This window comes from Pleuronectes platessa, chromosome 24, assembly GCF_947347685.1.
Source record: "Pleuronectes platessa chromosome 24, fPlePla1.1, whole genome shotgun sequence".
Lineage (NCBI taxonomy): Eukaryota > Metazoa > Chordata > Actinopteri > Pleuronectiformes > Pleuronectidae > Pleuronectes > Pleuronectes platessa.
This window is the reverse complement of record NC_070649.1, coordinates 5,952,680-5,968,868: the sequence shown is the minus strand read 5'-3', so window position 1 is coordinate 5,968,868 and position 16,189 is coordinate 5,952,680. Positions and strand designations below refer to the sequence as shown.

The following is a 16,189-nucleotide window of genomic DNA, read 5'->3' as shown; positions in this document are numbered from 1 at the left end:
ACCAGTGAAACATTTGTGTCTTGTTGCCCCCACTATTTTAAGCAGTCTAGGATCTGTACAGACATGAGAACATAAATAACTGTATCAACTATATACTCTTGAGCTGAATCTTTATAAGTGCGTGTTGAACTTCAGTGTTTCCTCTGCATTCATGTATACTTTTTTCTTGTGTTTTTTTGACTGCAGCGGGGGGTCTGGCCCGGCTGCATGATAAATGTCCGTCACTATGCGAAAAAATAACTTTTAAGTTGAGCTCTGTGTAAGCTGAAAGCTAGAGGCTCATTGGTGTTGGAAAGAAACAAAGAAAGAAAGCACTTAAGGATTCATCAGCAGAAAATAAATGTATTGAATGATAAGCCTCAGGAGTTCCGTGAGGAACCGAATCGGGTCCCCCTATTGGTTGTATTTTGACGAACCCCAGAAGCTCTCGAAGAGAGCAGTTGCAATACTCCATATGTGATAGTACAATCATCCACTACAGGTATTTCATTCCAGCATCTCAATCTCCTGCTTTTTTCCCACTCGTTGGTAAGAATTTTGGAGGAAACATTGAACTCCGGTGACCTCGCCTCCAAGACTGTCTTGGCAGCAAGACGGGTCTGGTTGCCAGGCCTGAAATTTCTACAAAAGAAAAAAAAACACTAAAGCATTTTTGACCCCACATTACTCGAGGCGTTCAAGTTGCATCGCTGCTCCAGGATCTGCCAATGCAGCCTCTCACGGTAATGGTGTTCAAAGGGTTTCTGGTTTTCAAAGCTGGAAGAAAAAGTGATAAATCTGATCATTTATTTGTTCAGGAAACTTCAGTGGGTTGTTTTATTAAATGATGAAATTGTCTTGTTTCTTTACTCCTGAACCTCGAGATTCTACTTTTTATGTTACTGATCAAAATGTGAAAATAGGACAAAAGAAACTGAGGCCTGGAATTTCAAAACTGGAAAATTGACAACAAAAAGAATCCCTCTGCGTGTTCTTGAGCAAGAGTTGAGGCTTTACCAGCGCCAGGGTTTCTCACCCTGACCTCTGACCTTGTGGCCTCCCAGTGAAGGGACGAGGGAGGTTCAGAGAAAAGGGAAATTCCCTTTGCCAAGTATTATAGTAGAAGGAAAGCATTCAGAAACCCCTGGACTCATTATCACAGAGGAGACAGAATTGATCCTTGATCAGCGCTGTGACTCCCGGCTCATGTCCGCCGGCCATGGTTTTTATCAGCTGAAGAGATCCACGTGATGTAAATAAATGTGTTTTTAGATTGTGAATGTTGATGCTTTTCTTTTTTTCACTGACTTGAACACAATGTCTGACTCGTACTTGTGTTTATTTGACAACTGGAGTCAAGAAGCTTTTGATTTGACAATTTTCTTTGGACTTTATTTTTCTTTTACAACAATTCATCATATTTCTACAGATCAACTTCTGCAGTGATACTCTAGGTTTCAATAGCTATTCATTATGATTCATTAATCAAACTCACCTATATTATAACTATATATAAACATTCATTACACCACCCATCGAGGAAATCTCTACAAAAGTCATTTGAAAATGTACCAGAGGTTAGGATGAATAAAAGTTATTAAAATAAATGCAGTAACTTCATGAAATACAAAACAGGAGTTCAATGTACTCAACAGGGTGTTTTTATATTCAAATACTGCGGTAGTGCAACTTTTATTTAATTTATTTTATTTAAATTTATCCTTTTTTAGTTTCATAAAAGATTTTGCTTTTAAAAACGTGTGCACTTAAAAAAAATTACCTTTTAAATAGCAGCACTGACGAGTGTGAGGTGCCCTTCACTTCTAAATAATATACCATATGAAACAGAGAATTACAATATAATTACTGAGACTTACTCAAATTGAATTTAAGGCTGTGTTATCTTTTCAAACTAAAGCACGTTGAACTCTACATATTCCTATAACAGGCCTGGTGCTCTGACTTATTAATAGATATGTTTACTGCATATATGTACAGTATGTTCCATGTTTTCTCAGGGTTTGTCCTCCCTGACCAGGCTAGTGGCCGCTACAGAAATCCCCCACTAGGTGGCAGCATTGAGCAGATAAACCCTCCAAAAATTCCTTCCAGCCAATGGGATGCACTTGACCTACTTTCTCATCTGCAAATCAATGACTTTACACTTTTTATTTAGTGATAGTTGATCCTTTAATACATTAAAAAAACTCCTGACATGAAACAAATGTAATGGTTGAGGACATTACACAGTCAGTTGTAATTCCAGTGCTTGGGTTCAGGCTGTCGTCCTCATGTTCACTTCGGAGCTTTATATTGTTTTGATCCCACAAAAATCCCAGAAACATAAACAGCTTGTTTCTTTAGGATCCACGTCTCCAAACATCGAGGTGTTATTTCCTGTTTTCTCTCACGGGGCTGGTGACACAGCAAAAACACACGTCCTAACCGAACGCCGACATGGCCCACTGCTTGACCTCCGTGGGGCATTGTGGGTACTTCTGCAGAGCGTCCATGATCTGACTGTGGTCCAGCATGAGTCTCATCAGCTGGTACTCCCTCTGGGTTTTGGCCGAGGAGCCATCAACCGGTCGGATCAGCTCCAGCTGCTGCAGGTGCTCGAAGGCCTGAGGGGGATAAAGGCTGAAGTGAGCCATTGCTTCGGGAGTTGGATGCTTTCATATAAAATATCAATATTGATTATATTTCTTTTTTAATTAAGAAAGGATTTGACATATCCATACCTTCATGATGACCGGCTGCTCGAAGTTGTACATGGAGTTGGACTTCCTCTGCAGGAACTTCTTAAACTCTGAATGAAAGGACGTAGAGTCGAAAGGTCAAATAATAAGTCATACATTTTCAGCATCACAGCTAAAACGCTTTTATTTTGTAGTTTTTACATCCTGCATCCTCCTTTAGACATTTTGTTAATTAAACCCACACAAATTGCTCTTCTTGTCCTTGCAAGTGCTAAAACTAGAAAGTCTATTTGCCCAAGAGCCATTTGAGTGACAAACCAAAAACCATGCCCTTGTACCGTTGTGAATCATCTGCAGGTTGAACGGCTCTCCCTCGTAGAGGTCGTTCAGGTGCTTCATGGCGATGATCAGGCACAGCTCCAAGATGGACAGACCTATAAAAGAGGGACGGGGGGGGGAGTATTAATAACAATGCAAACTGCAAAGTGTCACTTAAGACAGTCCCTTTTTTCCTTTGAGGGTTTTACCATGGAGCATATTGGCCTTGGGGTCGGCGAAACACAGCCGGCTGGCCTCCAGGAGGTCGGCAGGTTTGATTGCAGGTTTGGCGACAGAGACGCGACTCAGACACAACATCTGGGAGGCAAAGAAAGGAATAGGAAATACAGATTTTTCGTGTAAATATAGTGTTGACCTGCTTGCAAACAGCAGATGGTATTTACAACGTGTGTGTTACTCTCACCAGCAGCATGTGCATTGAACGGTAGTCTCTGCTCGAGTTGTAGTGTCTCTGTAAAACCTCCTCGACTGATTTGTCCTCGCACAAAACCTGCAGGGAAAAGGTGGAGTATGTAGAACAGGTCGCAGCATATACACCTTTAAACTTTGATAAAATTATTCTTTAGTAAAAAGGAGGATGTGATGTTTTAAGACTTCAGAGCTAAACCCTTCTGCCATCTGTGAGTTCCTCGTTTCACCTTGATACTGTCGTTCCACTCCTGGGCGAACTTCGTGTCGGGGAAATCCTCCGGCACGCTGAGCTGGGTCTGGACCCGCTCCACGTACTGAGCCAACGTAGCGCTGCTCAGCAGGTGGATCTGACGGTGGGAAAACCGCGACTTCACCCGCTTCTCCAGCAGCTCCAGGACATCCTGAAAAGTAAAAGCAAACGATCACAGATGTACTTCAGGGACCGCGGAGAGTCAGTCTGTGGGAAAGGAGGGAATATTCGGAGGCGCACCAGTCTGCAGGTGATGCCGACCACACAGATGGGGGCCTGGGCGGACTGGGAAACGTCAAGCAGGTTGTAGAGCAGGGTCTGGTTCTTGTGGTGGGCGAACAAGTCGAACTCATCCAGGATGAAGAGCACCGGGCGGCTGCTGCTGCGATCACCTGGACGGGATTGGCAAAATAAAACAACCTTATGTCATGTGCTGAGACAATAAATAATACTTTTAATGTCTTTAACTTAGATTAAAACAACACCTTTCTTTAGTGCCTCCAGCAGGAAACCCAGATTTTCTGCAAAACTCCCCTGAAAAGAAGCAGCAACGTGTTTTTGTGGCATTTTTAATTGTTAATATCAATGAGAAAAATCACTGAACAAACTAAACTCTTTATTACTTACAAACACTTTGTCTCCGACGACGTTTTCTAGGTGGAGCTGCCGTGTTATTTCTTTAAGTGCTATTCTGTCGTCTGTCTGCAGGAGACCTACGGAGAAAAAGATCAGATCATATAAACACACATATTTTAGAGTTGTTAAAATGTGACTAAATAGAATGAGGTGTGGTGAGGAGCCTGTACCGTTGAGATGAACCTGTAGCAGGCTCTTCTGTGCTTCTTTGTCCTCCAGCAGGTCTCTCAACACACACCTGAGCAGCTGCAGACCCACAAACACACAAACAGGGATGCCGTCAGACATAAGCGCTCCCCTGGGATTTGAACAACTTTCAAAAACAATTCATCATCCCAGTTCAAGCCGTCTAGCGAGGCTCACCATCGTTTTCCCGGCTCCCCTGGGGCCGACGATTAGCACCGAGTTACTCTCCCCGTGGATGGCCGTGCGCTTCAGCAGCTCCAGGAGGTGCCTGAAGAGAAGACACACGTTTTTTGACTGCAATGCCCATAATGCTCCTCCACTTGCAATATATGAATAAGTAATTAAACCGCCTGCTTTATTTAATGCAGTAACTGTTAAATCCTCAGTGTTTGGAGGTGGATTTCACTCCCTGAGCAACAGCCCAGATGCTCGTGTTGTGAAGGAGTCGTCTGGGAGCTTTTCCAACCAGCAAACTGGGACAGTGATGTCAGCCAGGTAAGACTGAACTGGGTCACTGAGCTCCACGTCCTCTGTTTTTTTTTTTTTATATATATATATATAGATGACACTTCTACTACAGTTTCTATTTTGCATTCAAGAGGTTTTCTTTGATTCTGTGATGAACCTTCTCAGCGACACCACATCCCTTTCTTAATCTGCAGCTGGTTTAATAATCAACAAATTGTAATTTTGAGCAAAGGTGCCAAAAATTCCAATTTCCTGCTTGTGGGGATTTAAAGGAATTAGAAGCTTTGAAGGAACACTTTAGTTTTCAGACGTAAATAAACTTACCTGTGTTGAGCTTCTACTCCCTCCGGCTTGTCGGGGAGCCGCTGATGGCAGAGCCGCTCCCTTAAAATCTTCTGTACCTGTAAATGAAGAGGCGTTAAGTCATCACAGTGGCACATGATCAAGGTATTACTGCGTGGTAGAACTTGAGTGTGGGAATAACTTTAAAGAGAGGATAGATACTGGATGATACCAACCTCTGTGATGCATTCTCCCACTGGCAGATGAGCATCTTGCAGCTTCCTCTTACTCATGATGCTGGGAACGACAAAAGTTGTTTAAATACATTATGTAAAGAATATCTCAAACATAACTTTCTAGGTACTGTTTGACTTTCGGTCTCTCACAAGTAAGATATAATCATTCATTTAATATCAGATGGAGTAATATCCTTGTAGAACTGCACTTAAATCCCATTTAAATGCTCTGACCCAGTGGTTGCAACAGCCTCAGCTCCTCTTACTGACTATATGCAGGACGTTGACACATTTCCACCAAACTCCCTTTCAGTATTCGTCTAATCAATATATAATCTCGGTTTTTGCACCTAAGCGTCAATGCTGTGCCACAACTTCATGTATGTCACTTATTAGAAGAAAGTACCATTCAATTCGGCACATGAGTAATGCGGCGATAGACATTAGTTTTAATGACATTTCCCTTTAAATAACGGTCTGATGCTGCACACGTTTTGCTCATAATACAGTTGGACTCAACAATCAAGTCGAACTCCTGTAGCCTAAGCAGATACTATTGATGCCGAATTATCAAGCAAAGAGTTATAGTTTAGAAGCAATCGCGTTTCGTACTCAGCACTGAATGAGTGTTTAACAGAGTGAAAAGAGAATCTAATCTATTATAATTTCTGAATGGAGTTCGGTATCACTTTTTCACGATGTCGCCCGGACGGTGCAGAAGCACATTAGTAGAAATCACTCAGATCAGGTTGTTACGTTAACGTTTGTTAGTTCAACAACGTGAACACAACTAAATAATAAAGACACAAACTTAAAGAAAACAGTAGTTTACGTACTGAGAAGTCTGAAGTCTTCGCGGGAATTCTGCTCAGCCAGCGATGACGACTTCCTGTGTTGAATAATCTCCGCGCGCTGATTGGCTGAGGGGCGGAATGGAGGAGAATAAAATAGGAAGAAGCTATAATTTTTACTTGCCTTTAAAAGAAATCTTAAAAAATGCCATTTGTTTGTGTCCTTTATTGAAAGAAATCTCCATTTACAAGTAGCTTAAGCATCATTGTTTGTTTATAAATAAGTTACAAATACAGGAAGTAAATATTTCAGTTACAATTTAATTTATAGTTCAGCCAAGGATAGAAATAGTAATCAGTCACCTTTTATAATTTTTAAATGTTGTTTAAATGCCCACTTGCTATCTTTTTCTGGAGCTTTCAACACCAACTCATGGTCTTCATCAGCCGATGGCTTTTTTTTTTAAATATCAACAACGTATGGCATACATTTTAATTGTCTAAAGTATTTTCACACTAATTAGCAAACACATCATTTAAAGAAACTAATTGTTTTCCATGTTTATTATTCAAATGTCCATCATCACGCAAACTATATTATTTTATTTGTATTTCAGTAAATATATCCCATCTCCCACCTCGTTTACTTTCTTCGGGCAAACAAAAATCCAATCAGGACTCAATCAACGAACATAAGAACAACAATTGTAGGAAATATCTGTCATTATTGACTGTCTATGTCATTGTGACTTAATGTGGAGATGTGATGCATAGCATGTGATGCATAGCATTAAAAATAGCTCCTCTAATGGTGGTAATTATGTGTAATTAGGAATTAGATGTATTAAAAATTCGAAAGGCCATAACTGCCACCACCGCCATAGTTCTTGGTAAAATTAGGAGGCATGTTTCATCTGAATGGCTCGCGGCTCGCTGCAGATCAACATCTCTTACTCTCCCACAATGATGATGAAGCTCTGGAGATACTTAAACGCCTCCCGTGGCTTTTGGTTGACTGATGAAAAAAGCACAATAAACCACCAGATATCTCGCAAATCGTCTCCCAGTCTGCGCTCCTGCTCGGCCTGTCCCATTATTCTGAGATACGACTCTCCGCTCGCACATTCGGCTCCGTGTTTGCCCTTAAAAATACATGAAGCGGCCCTTTTTACAGCAGCCATACACAGGATTAATTGAACATCTCCTCAGGTTTGACCTTCACACAGAAATTCAGGCATTGCACAGTGAGTTGCATCTTCTTTTCACTCCACATCACTGAATTCATGAGTTTAATTTATTTACTATCTTTTAGGGAAATTAAATTGCTTTGCAACTGTTTTAGTATTTTCCGATTGTCATACATGTAAACACAGATCATAAATAAGCTGAATTATCTGGGGAAATAATTAAAAAACAGCAGTTGCTTGCTCAAGGGCCTCTGACTGAGAATTCCTTGGTTGTAATTTGGATATCATTGGTTTGTTTGTTTCTTTATCTCCGATAATATGATTTTAATATTCCTGTAAAAGGAAAGTAGGCGCTTTTTTCTTGATAATCTGTTCATTGGCTTTAATTATTTTAGCGTGATGGTCGATGAAACACTTAAAAGACTCGAGGTGTTACAGCCGGTGATAAAAGTTGTCAAACCTTCCAGTTAAGTAATTAATTATTAACATTACAACAATTTGCCGTTAACAGTTTAATCATCTTGTTAACACATTGTGCCTCATTAAACGTGACACAATACCTCCAAGCTATTAGCAAAATAGCCCCTGCTAATGCGATTATTATATTAATCAGTTTTATCACAATAATTAGGGGTTGTTATTTAAAGCTCTACGTGTGAGAATTCAATTTGAATGTTACGTTGTCAGGTAGAAATTATGTGTCTGTTTAATGATGAGGTTTATGTGTTTGAAGAACCACTTTGGTGGATGTGTATCTAAAAATCATACTGCTGGTATGTGTCCATACAATCTACACATTTCACTGCAGACGGAATTATTACTTGAGTAAAGTGGACTGGCCCAGGATGATTGCAGAAGAATCTGTAACTGGCTTTGTGCATTATGGATGAGATATTTAAATAAATGTATACATGTTCATGCATACTGTAATAATAATACAATAAGACAGTTATAGTTGAATATATACATTCTGTGAGAGGGTTTAAATGAGTTTAATCTCTTCCAGGGTTTCAGTTATAGAAATCCAATTAATCCAATCTTGTTTAAAGGTTCAGTGTGTATAATGTACTGACATCTAGTGGTGAAGTTGCATGTTGCAGCTGAACACCCCTCAACTCAGCCTCCCCTTCCAAAAAACGTAAAAACTGAAAAGGTGTTTAGTTTTTCCAGTCCGGGTTTTTGTAAAACAAACATGGGCCCCCGATAGAGAGGACTTGCTACCAATGTAAATATAAAGAACACATTGTAGGGTGAAGAAAACAGTTTATAAGATCAGTGCAAATATCATGAGGATTATGTTATATTCAATTTCTCTACAATAGATCCCTTTCACCTAAATCTAACACACTGGAGCTTTAAGAGTTCTTGCAGAAAATAAACAAAGATCGAGTGTGCTTCACGTGTTTATACTGTTGTTTCGAGTACTCTAACTGTACAACGAAGTACTTTTAGCAGGCAGTACTTTCTGTGAGGGTGCATGTTCATGTGGGGGGGCTGCGCAGGGTTCATGTGTCACCGAGCCCCTGGATGAAAAACGTGCATCACCTCGCACCCATCTGCGGGCTTGCTCCTGCCCGGGCGCATGCGCAGTGCGGCTCTCCATCATTCCCAATCTCCCAGTGTAGGAGAACCAGCGGAGGCAGGAGAACTAATGGGTAGGCTTCTTCTTCTTCTTCTTTCTCCCCGGGCTCACAAACAACACAGTCGTTCGGTCGCCGCACGGCTCCAGCAGCGGGACGCGCTCGCCGGGACGCCCGGGTAAGGACGCACGGCTCCCGGGTTGATTTGACGCAGACAGAAACGTTAGTGCCTGAAAAGCGTCTCTCGCTTCTGCCTCTTCTTCTTCTTCTTCGCTCCCCCCACCCCCTCTCTCCCTCTCTCACCCTCTCTCTCGCTCCCTGCGAACGCAACGGGTTTGCATAGGCTACTGCTAGCTAGCATGCTAAGCTAACCCGTGCTAACTCGGCCCTGGCCTCTCCTGGCCCCCTTGGCTCCAAACCCCTGCGCAGGGCCTGTGCGCTTTTCACTTCGACAATTCGAGCACGGAACGGGGACCGCGGGCCCCTCGACGTGCGTGGCCCCTGCTGCGGTTCGCCAATCAAACGCCGAAATGTCGCTAGCGTAGCCGAGCTCTCCCCCTCCTATCCATTATCGTTACAACAAGCTAGCTAGCTGGCTAACGGGAGCTAGACAGCTGAGGCTTGGCATGCTAACCCCCAGCTATTTCGGATGCTGTGTCCAATGCATCAAAAAGCCCAGTCAGACAGGACCCATGTCGCTTGTTGACACGGTCCGTTTCCCACACGGAGGCCCGCAGGCGAGGGGGCTCGGGCTGCACGTCTCGCCCGGTGATCCACCGAACAGCCCCGTGCGCCACACGGTTGTTGCCAAAGCCCTAATAAAGCAATACTTGGCACAGTTGATGGGCTGCCTCGGCTAATGGTCACCAAGCTAATTAGCCCATCTACCAACGCTCAGGCACCTATGGTCGCTCTGGTTGTGTGCACAGTAGCTGGTTGGCGTGCTCTCCAGCTTTGGTGGGGGGGGGGGGGGGGAGTCGTGTCCTGTGGCATCTTGCTCGACAACTTGTACGGCTGTCAACTTTGAAGGCTGCTGCAGGACATTAGGGCTAATTTACCCTTAAAGCTAGCCCAGGCTGTAGCATAGGGTTACAGCAAGATGGGAAGGCTAGGTTGAGAACTAGTGGCTTTAATGGAGCTAGTAGCCAAAGGAGCAATAGTACATGCCTTGAGTGTTTTGCTTTACTGCAGTTTTGTCGTGTATTCCCCTTTTTTGATCATGCTCCACAGACTGTACATGCCCTGTGCAGGCATTGCTACCTGCACTTAACCCCTGCTTTACATGACAGCATATGACAGACCCTCCTCACAAAGCACTTAATGCATTGCCAAGGGTCTGATTACAGGTATCCAGCTCTAAACGCAGATTCAAATGCATAGAAATGCACGAGGATTCTTGCTCAGAACTGGTTCAGGGACAGTTGTGGATGTGAACTTCTCACTTTGTGCATCATACATGAAAACAGATCCCAAACACTGTCTCTATTCAAGGTGACGATACAGGCTTTACTTTATCTGTGTGGCTGACACATTTGTATTTCACTGTTGTGGTAGATATAAATGCACCTGAGATAATCTGATTCCTGGTGTCACCTGCCTCCGGCTTTATATGGATACACATAATGTTTGCTATGCGTAGAATTGACCAGACATTAAATCACGTTAAGACTTGGACTGCTCTGATGCACGTTCAGGGTCAGCAGGTTTTTCTCGTCTATTAAGGTCGCTGTGGGCTGAGATTACGTTCTCTTGATTTTTGCAGGCCTGACAAATACTGTCCTCTCACTGTTATTGTTTTTAATCAACATGGTCTATTTGACACTGTTAAGAATCAAGGCTCAGCATCGGTACAGGACTAGGAGGTGAATTTACGACAATCCAAATTGTGTTTCGCTTCAGTGGTGTCCCTTTTGCAGTGGCTGTTTTCTGATCTGCGTCACAAGTCGGTGTTTAAAGTTTGCCAGCCGCTGCAACAGCTAGTTGATAGAAGCTCAGTTTGCTGTCGTGGTCAGGGAAGTGAATTTTGGGTTAAACAGACAATGTGAATACCAGGCTTTCCGCTCCCATGATCCCTCCCATGAAATAGCTGCTATCATGCTTCTATTTCCCCGTAAAACATGCAAAACAATATCCCTGTGTGAACCACTTTAATAACACTAGGTCCTAGGAGAACAAACTACTACTTAACCATGAGATGAAAATGCACACAAGCTACTTAGTCTGATCATATTCTTTAATATTTGGACATAGATTTTGGATGGAACACTTTCATTTACATAAGCTGCCATCCTTAATGGACTGCAAACTCAGTTACTCAAGAACCCTTGGCTGTGTCTCCCACTTGCCTTTTTGATGTGATTTCTTTTTTGTTTTGTTTTTTATCCTCCCCCCCTTTCTTAGACTGCATTGCTGTAACTCTCCAGTGCCTGTATTTATGACGTTTTCGGCATTATCTTTCTTTACTGCGAGTCCTTTGCCTCTCACGCACAGCTTGTATGAAGTTTGCAGCTGGATTGTGTTGCTTTACCCCAACACATGTGCCTGAAACAGTTTCTTCTCTTCCAAAATATGTTTGTAGCAGTGCTGTATCTTTTTCCTCTTTCTTGATTGTTTCAATTATCAACTTTCACCTTATCAAATAAATCAGATTTACCTTCGCAGGCCCCAAAAAATATACGAAGCTCACTCCGCTTTTGTAGTCGTGTCTCAGATTCACAGACATCAGAGACTGCAGTGATGTTTCCACATTTCTCTCCTTTGTCATTTATGAAGTCACTTCTCCTTTACATCGATTGTGAGGGAGGGCAGAATTAGTGCATCAGGGTGGATTATATTCACGATGCATTTCTGATCTATTTCCATATCTTGTTTTTTTCCCCTTATTGATGCAGCTGATCTGGTGCAGTTGCCAATGAGATATTATCATAGTACAACCATTGCGTCTATCACAGGTATCTGGCTTTTGCGTCAAAACTCTACAGAAGGACTTAAATGGTGTTTTTCTGCACAATAATTGTTATAATAAATTTAGCACTGATTGCTCAGAGTCTCCCCAAATTGCTGTTATGCCATCTAGGTATAAATCCTTAAATAAGATATTTTTTTCTTGTAGAGTTGGTAATTTAGATGATCTGTTGCTTTCACTTTGAGGATAATTGGATCATAGCCTCCTATAAACATTCAAATGTTTATTGTTTTCAACCTGCTCTTTGCCACATAAGCACTGCTCTATGTAACGGCAGAATGATCTGCAGCGGAGCTCTGCATGTGACTTGTTTATTTCTGCGTCACACATTTTACAAGAACAGGATGTCGGTTAATCAAGTTCCATATTTCTGCCAAAAAAGAAATCAGCTTTTATAAGGATAACAAATATTTTACATGGCATTCAATGTCCTCTGTGCCAATGAGGTTGACATATCAGTTTCTGAAATGTATGAACACGATAAAATTGTGTACAAGCCATAGATACAGCACCCAGTGGCTTTTTTTGTATTGTTAAGTTCAGTTTTATTGATATTAACCTTAAAGAATACACATGGATTTCATTTGAAGAAAGACCTTCCGCCTGTCGTTTTGATTTGTGGTTCAGTGTTGGAGTTCATGCATCGTTGGCACCCGTGTACACACATTTATCATATGTGATCAGGCCGTGTTGGGCTTTAATAGTGTTTCTCATTCACTTTGAAGTATGGAACAATGGTGGTTTGCACATATGTTTACATAAGATTAGGTATTACAGCTTACAAATCCCAGTTCATGTGTCCTGCATGTGGCATGTCCTCTGTCGCTGTAGCCCCAACATGTAGTTGACGAAGGTGAACATGAACGATGACCTCAGCTATGTACATCTGTAAAGCTCTGTTGTTAGAAGACCTTAGCGTGTCACTCTTAAAAATAAATATCCCTGTTAAATTGTTTTCGGGGCAGAAATAATTGAATTCAGTTTCCTGAGTGTTCTTTTGAATCCACAATGTCCTGAGGTTGACCACCTCTCTGCTGCTCTCTGGTCTTTTCTTGATGCTGTGAACAATGAAGGAAAAGAGGCCAAAAGAGTAATTTTCCAAAAAGGAAATATCTCTCAAGAATAAAAGGTTTGAGATTAGAAAGAACTGTCAGTAATTTGCACATGGTAATTGTTGAGCTATGAGTCAGAGATGTTTCAGTTTTTACTCCTTTTTATATAAGGGAGTATTGGGGTGAGGTAGGCCCCAATGCGATTCTTCATCATAATGTCGGTGGATCTGAATTTCATCGATGTCATTATTGATCTGATCTGTCCATTGGTCTTGCTCTATCACTCCTGATCCAACCAAACCGAAAAGACAAAACACTGAAAACTACCCTTAAAGATGGAGGTGAAATATTTCTCCCTGCCATGAACACCAACGCTGCACTAAGCAATTGGAAAATAACTCGTTTTTACCTCCGGAGAGAATACAACAATTGGAATTATGCCTTCTGTTACCTCTGCATTTTCCAAACATGGAGTTGTTGGAAATGAGATTTTAACGATGAGGCCGTTGCTCTGATAGGACACTGCGTGGCTCTCCTGAGGTGATGAGGTGCCACTGTTGCCGCTGCGTATCTCCAGATAAACAGTAGACATTAAACTGCTGCTTCATTCTCACCGTGCCACAGCCTCGCCCTCCTCGCCTCTCCTCGTCTGTGGTGGTGTCGCTGGGGTTGGTCTCAGCCACTCACAGGGCGGTTATGAGTCAGCAGCAGAGAGGAGGCTTTACATGACGCTCCATCTCTCGCAGACTGGATTCAGCCTGGTTTACTGGTGTCTTTTCTAAATATATTTTGATTTATTTGTACATTTCCTATTCAGCCAGACTGCTATATGGATTTTTGTGGGCTGATACTGAGAGTTTTGTTCAGAAATAAAGATGGGTGCTATTTTCATTTCACTCAGCGCAGTTACACAGCAAAAGCTATAACTTGATATTTGAGAATCTAGTTTATTCAATCACATTAATAACATTTCAATTGTGATTTAGGGACTAATTACCAGACAAATGTGATACTGACACTAATATGAACAATAGTAATTAACCATCAAACCTAAACCACGGAGACTCCACAGTGCTGAAGGGGTTGTAGGTTTTTAATCACACATTTTGTTACTGCACTGTGACATTCATTAACCCTGCGTTCGCTCATTTCTCCCCCTATGGGAGCTGTGCTGCAGCGGCAGAAGCCATAGAAGTAAAAAGGTAAACAACACAGTGAAATTGAAGTTAACTACATCTCAGTACTTGTACTTTATTATCAAGTGAATGTTGAATCAATGTTTCCGCTGAATCTGACGGCTCACAGAATACAGTGAGGCAGAGAAGTTGTCCTTTTTAAGTTATATAGGATAATATAGTTTTTTTTTACTGAAACATTCAGCTATCACTTACTGAAATCCTTTTTTATTTAAGGTAACACAAGGTCTGGTTTCGACGTGGCACTAAAACCGGATTATGTGTCTATAATGACATTGATGAAAAAGATTGGCCAATGATACCTGATCTGCTTAATCGGTTTATTATTGGGGCATGTACTGGGCTAGTGGATCAATCTGTATCATCATACAACTGTCAGATAAGTCTCTGGAGGATGCAATACGTGATATGCATGATTGTCCCTTTTTAACAGGCCAGGTTTGGTTGTTTTTACATTTATGTAGTCGAAATCTGGAAGAAAAATTCCACACTATTATTTCATGATCGATTAATCTGCCGTTTGGTTAATCCTTTTCCCCGACCACACATTTTAAACTGGTGAAAACATCAGCAGCTCATAACAAGTGGTTTAATATTTAATAGAAAGTGAAGCTGAAATAATAGATTGAGTTTTTGTTAGAAAATGTTTTTTATGTGACTTTGAATCCTTCTTTAATTCAAGATGTCTGGTATCTTTCATTGTAGTGAAACAATTAAATACACCTTTTTTTTATCAATGATTTGCATTTTTACTTTCAGCAGGACGATGTAAATAATTGGATTTGAATGATAACACTAATGTCAGAAATTGAAGGGGGCTTTTGTACAATTTATGTCTTTATGTTCTCAGAGCAGATTAAATTATCGATTTAGGCTCTTGCTCAGAAAATTGATGGCCTTGACCATTAATTGCTCTTCTGTTCTGCCCTCACAGGAACCATGGGGATACCACTGCCCATCTGCGCTTGGGAGCCGATATGTTGAACATATTTTACTTGTCCGACTGAGGGACGGATTTCTGGTCGGCAGAAGACAAATGATAAAAAAACTAGTAAAGCACAGTGCGCTCCAACTCCCCGATCCTCCCCTCTTCAGCTGGATGGCTCTGAATGACAAGAGGCAGTAATGGAAGTCCATGGGCAATTCAGCTCTGTAGCCATGAAGCAGCTCAAAGGGTAGGGTCTGCCGTGAGCTCGCCTCACCCTACCCGACCACCCGCTCATCCACCACCCCATCAGAGTCCCACATTAAAGCATAATCCTGCAGCCCTACCCATCTCCTCCACCCAGCCGCCACCATCGCTTTGGAAGACGAACATGACGAGCATTGCGAAGACACTGGTTGATGTCTGATTTATATACCTCTGAGGTGTTGAGCGTAATTCCAGTGGAGCAATGAATGGCGGAAAGGACTGTGAGGCAGGAGATGAGAGGCAGGCAGCCCCTGTCCAGGTCCCCATTGGCTGGCAGCGCAAGGCAGAGCGTGGCAGAGGGGTCTTATACTTAAGGTAAGAACTTCCTTTAAAACCAGAGCACCAACAGGTTTGTTCACCTGCTCCACACAGATGGTTCCTCTTAATGGATCGCCTCTGCAGGGTATCAACACAAACGTGGTGTTTTTAGTGTTTCTTTGATATAATGATGTTGCTCACTGTGAGGACTCATGGTTATAGAAAAGTATTTTTCTATTATACAATTATCCTAGAATATAATCAACTTTGGTAGGTTGCTGTTGTCACGAAACGTTGTTCTGTAACAGGTGAAGTGCTGCTCACGTTTTCACAGAATAAAATAACTTTGGCAAATTTCTCCAGCCTATCTCCCCCTTAATAAATAAATAAATAAATAAATAAAGTCAATCGGTCAGAAAATCAAGTGAGCTGGTGCATCAGGGACTTTGACTGAGTTTGTTGTGGACCTGAAGTCGTCCTTC

General features: G+C 41.9%; 2 protein-coding genes across 5 annotated transcripts in view; one reads left to right on the top strand and one right to left on the bottom strand.

The window, feature by feature from the left end:
- Positions 1-1,343: 1,343 nt before the first annotated feature.
- orc4 (origin recognition complex, subunit 4) lies at positions 1,344-11,799 on the bottom strand. 2 transcript variants are annotated; one of them, XM_053417520.1, is made up of 15 exons: positions 11,698-11,799; positions 6,323-6,406; positions 5,487-5,547; positions 5,293-5,369; positions 4,678-4,768; positions 4,485-4,560; positions 4,306-4,391; positions 4,164-4,212; positions 3,919-4,070; positions 3,656-3,829; positions 3,421-3,507; positions 3,206-3,314; positions 3,017-3,112; positions 2,721-2,788; positions 1,344-2,603 (listed from the first exon to the last, which is right to left on the bottom strand). In XM_053417520.1, the coding sequence occupies exons 3-15, from the start codon at positions 5,541-5,543 to the stop codon at positions 2,421-2,423; spliced, it is 1,305 nt and encodes a 434-aa protein (XP_053273495.1). In that variant the 5' UTR covers positions 5,544-5,547; positions 6,323-6,406; positions 11,698-11,799; the 3' UTR covers positions 1,344-2,420. The 2 variants fall into 2 exon arrangements, with proteins under 2 accessions (XP_053273495.1, XP_053273496.1); XM_053417521.1 differs by lacking the exon at positions 6,323-6,406 and having other exon boundaries at positions 11,698-11,797.
- Positions 9,010-16,189, top strand: part of LOC128431252 (methyl-CpG-binding domain protein 5) — a 20,638-nt gene continuing 13,458 nt past the window's right edge. For 2 of the 3 annotated variants that reach the window (XM_053417518.1, XM_053417516.1), the window contains exons 1-2: positions 9,010-9,119; positions 15,192-15,764. In XM_053417518.1, coding sequence (XP_053273493.1) covers positions 15,652-15,764 — 113 coding nt within the window. In that variant the 5' untranslated portion in view covers positions 9,010-9,119; positions 15,192-15,651. Of the gene's footprint in view, positions 9,223-15,191; positions 15,765-16,189 lie in introns of all 3 variants that reach the window. The other variant, XM_053417517.1, reaches the window with a different exon arrangement.

Coding starts and splice junctions, on each gene's coding strand:
- orc4 (XM_053417520.1), bottom strand. CDS start 5,543: ATGAGTAAGAGGAAGCTGCAAGATGCTCATCTGCCAGTGGGAGAATGC. Junction 4,071..4,163: donor GCTGGAGGCACTAAAGAAAG/GTGTTGTTTTAA, acceptor AATCCCGTCCAG/GTGATCGCAGCAGCAGCCGC. Junction 3,830..3,918: donor TCGGCATCACCTGCAGACTG/GTGCGCCTCCGA, acceptor TTTACTTTTCAG/GATGTCCTGGAGCTGCTGGA.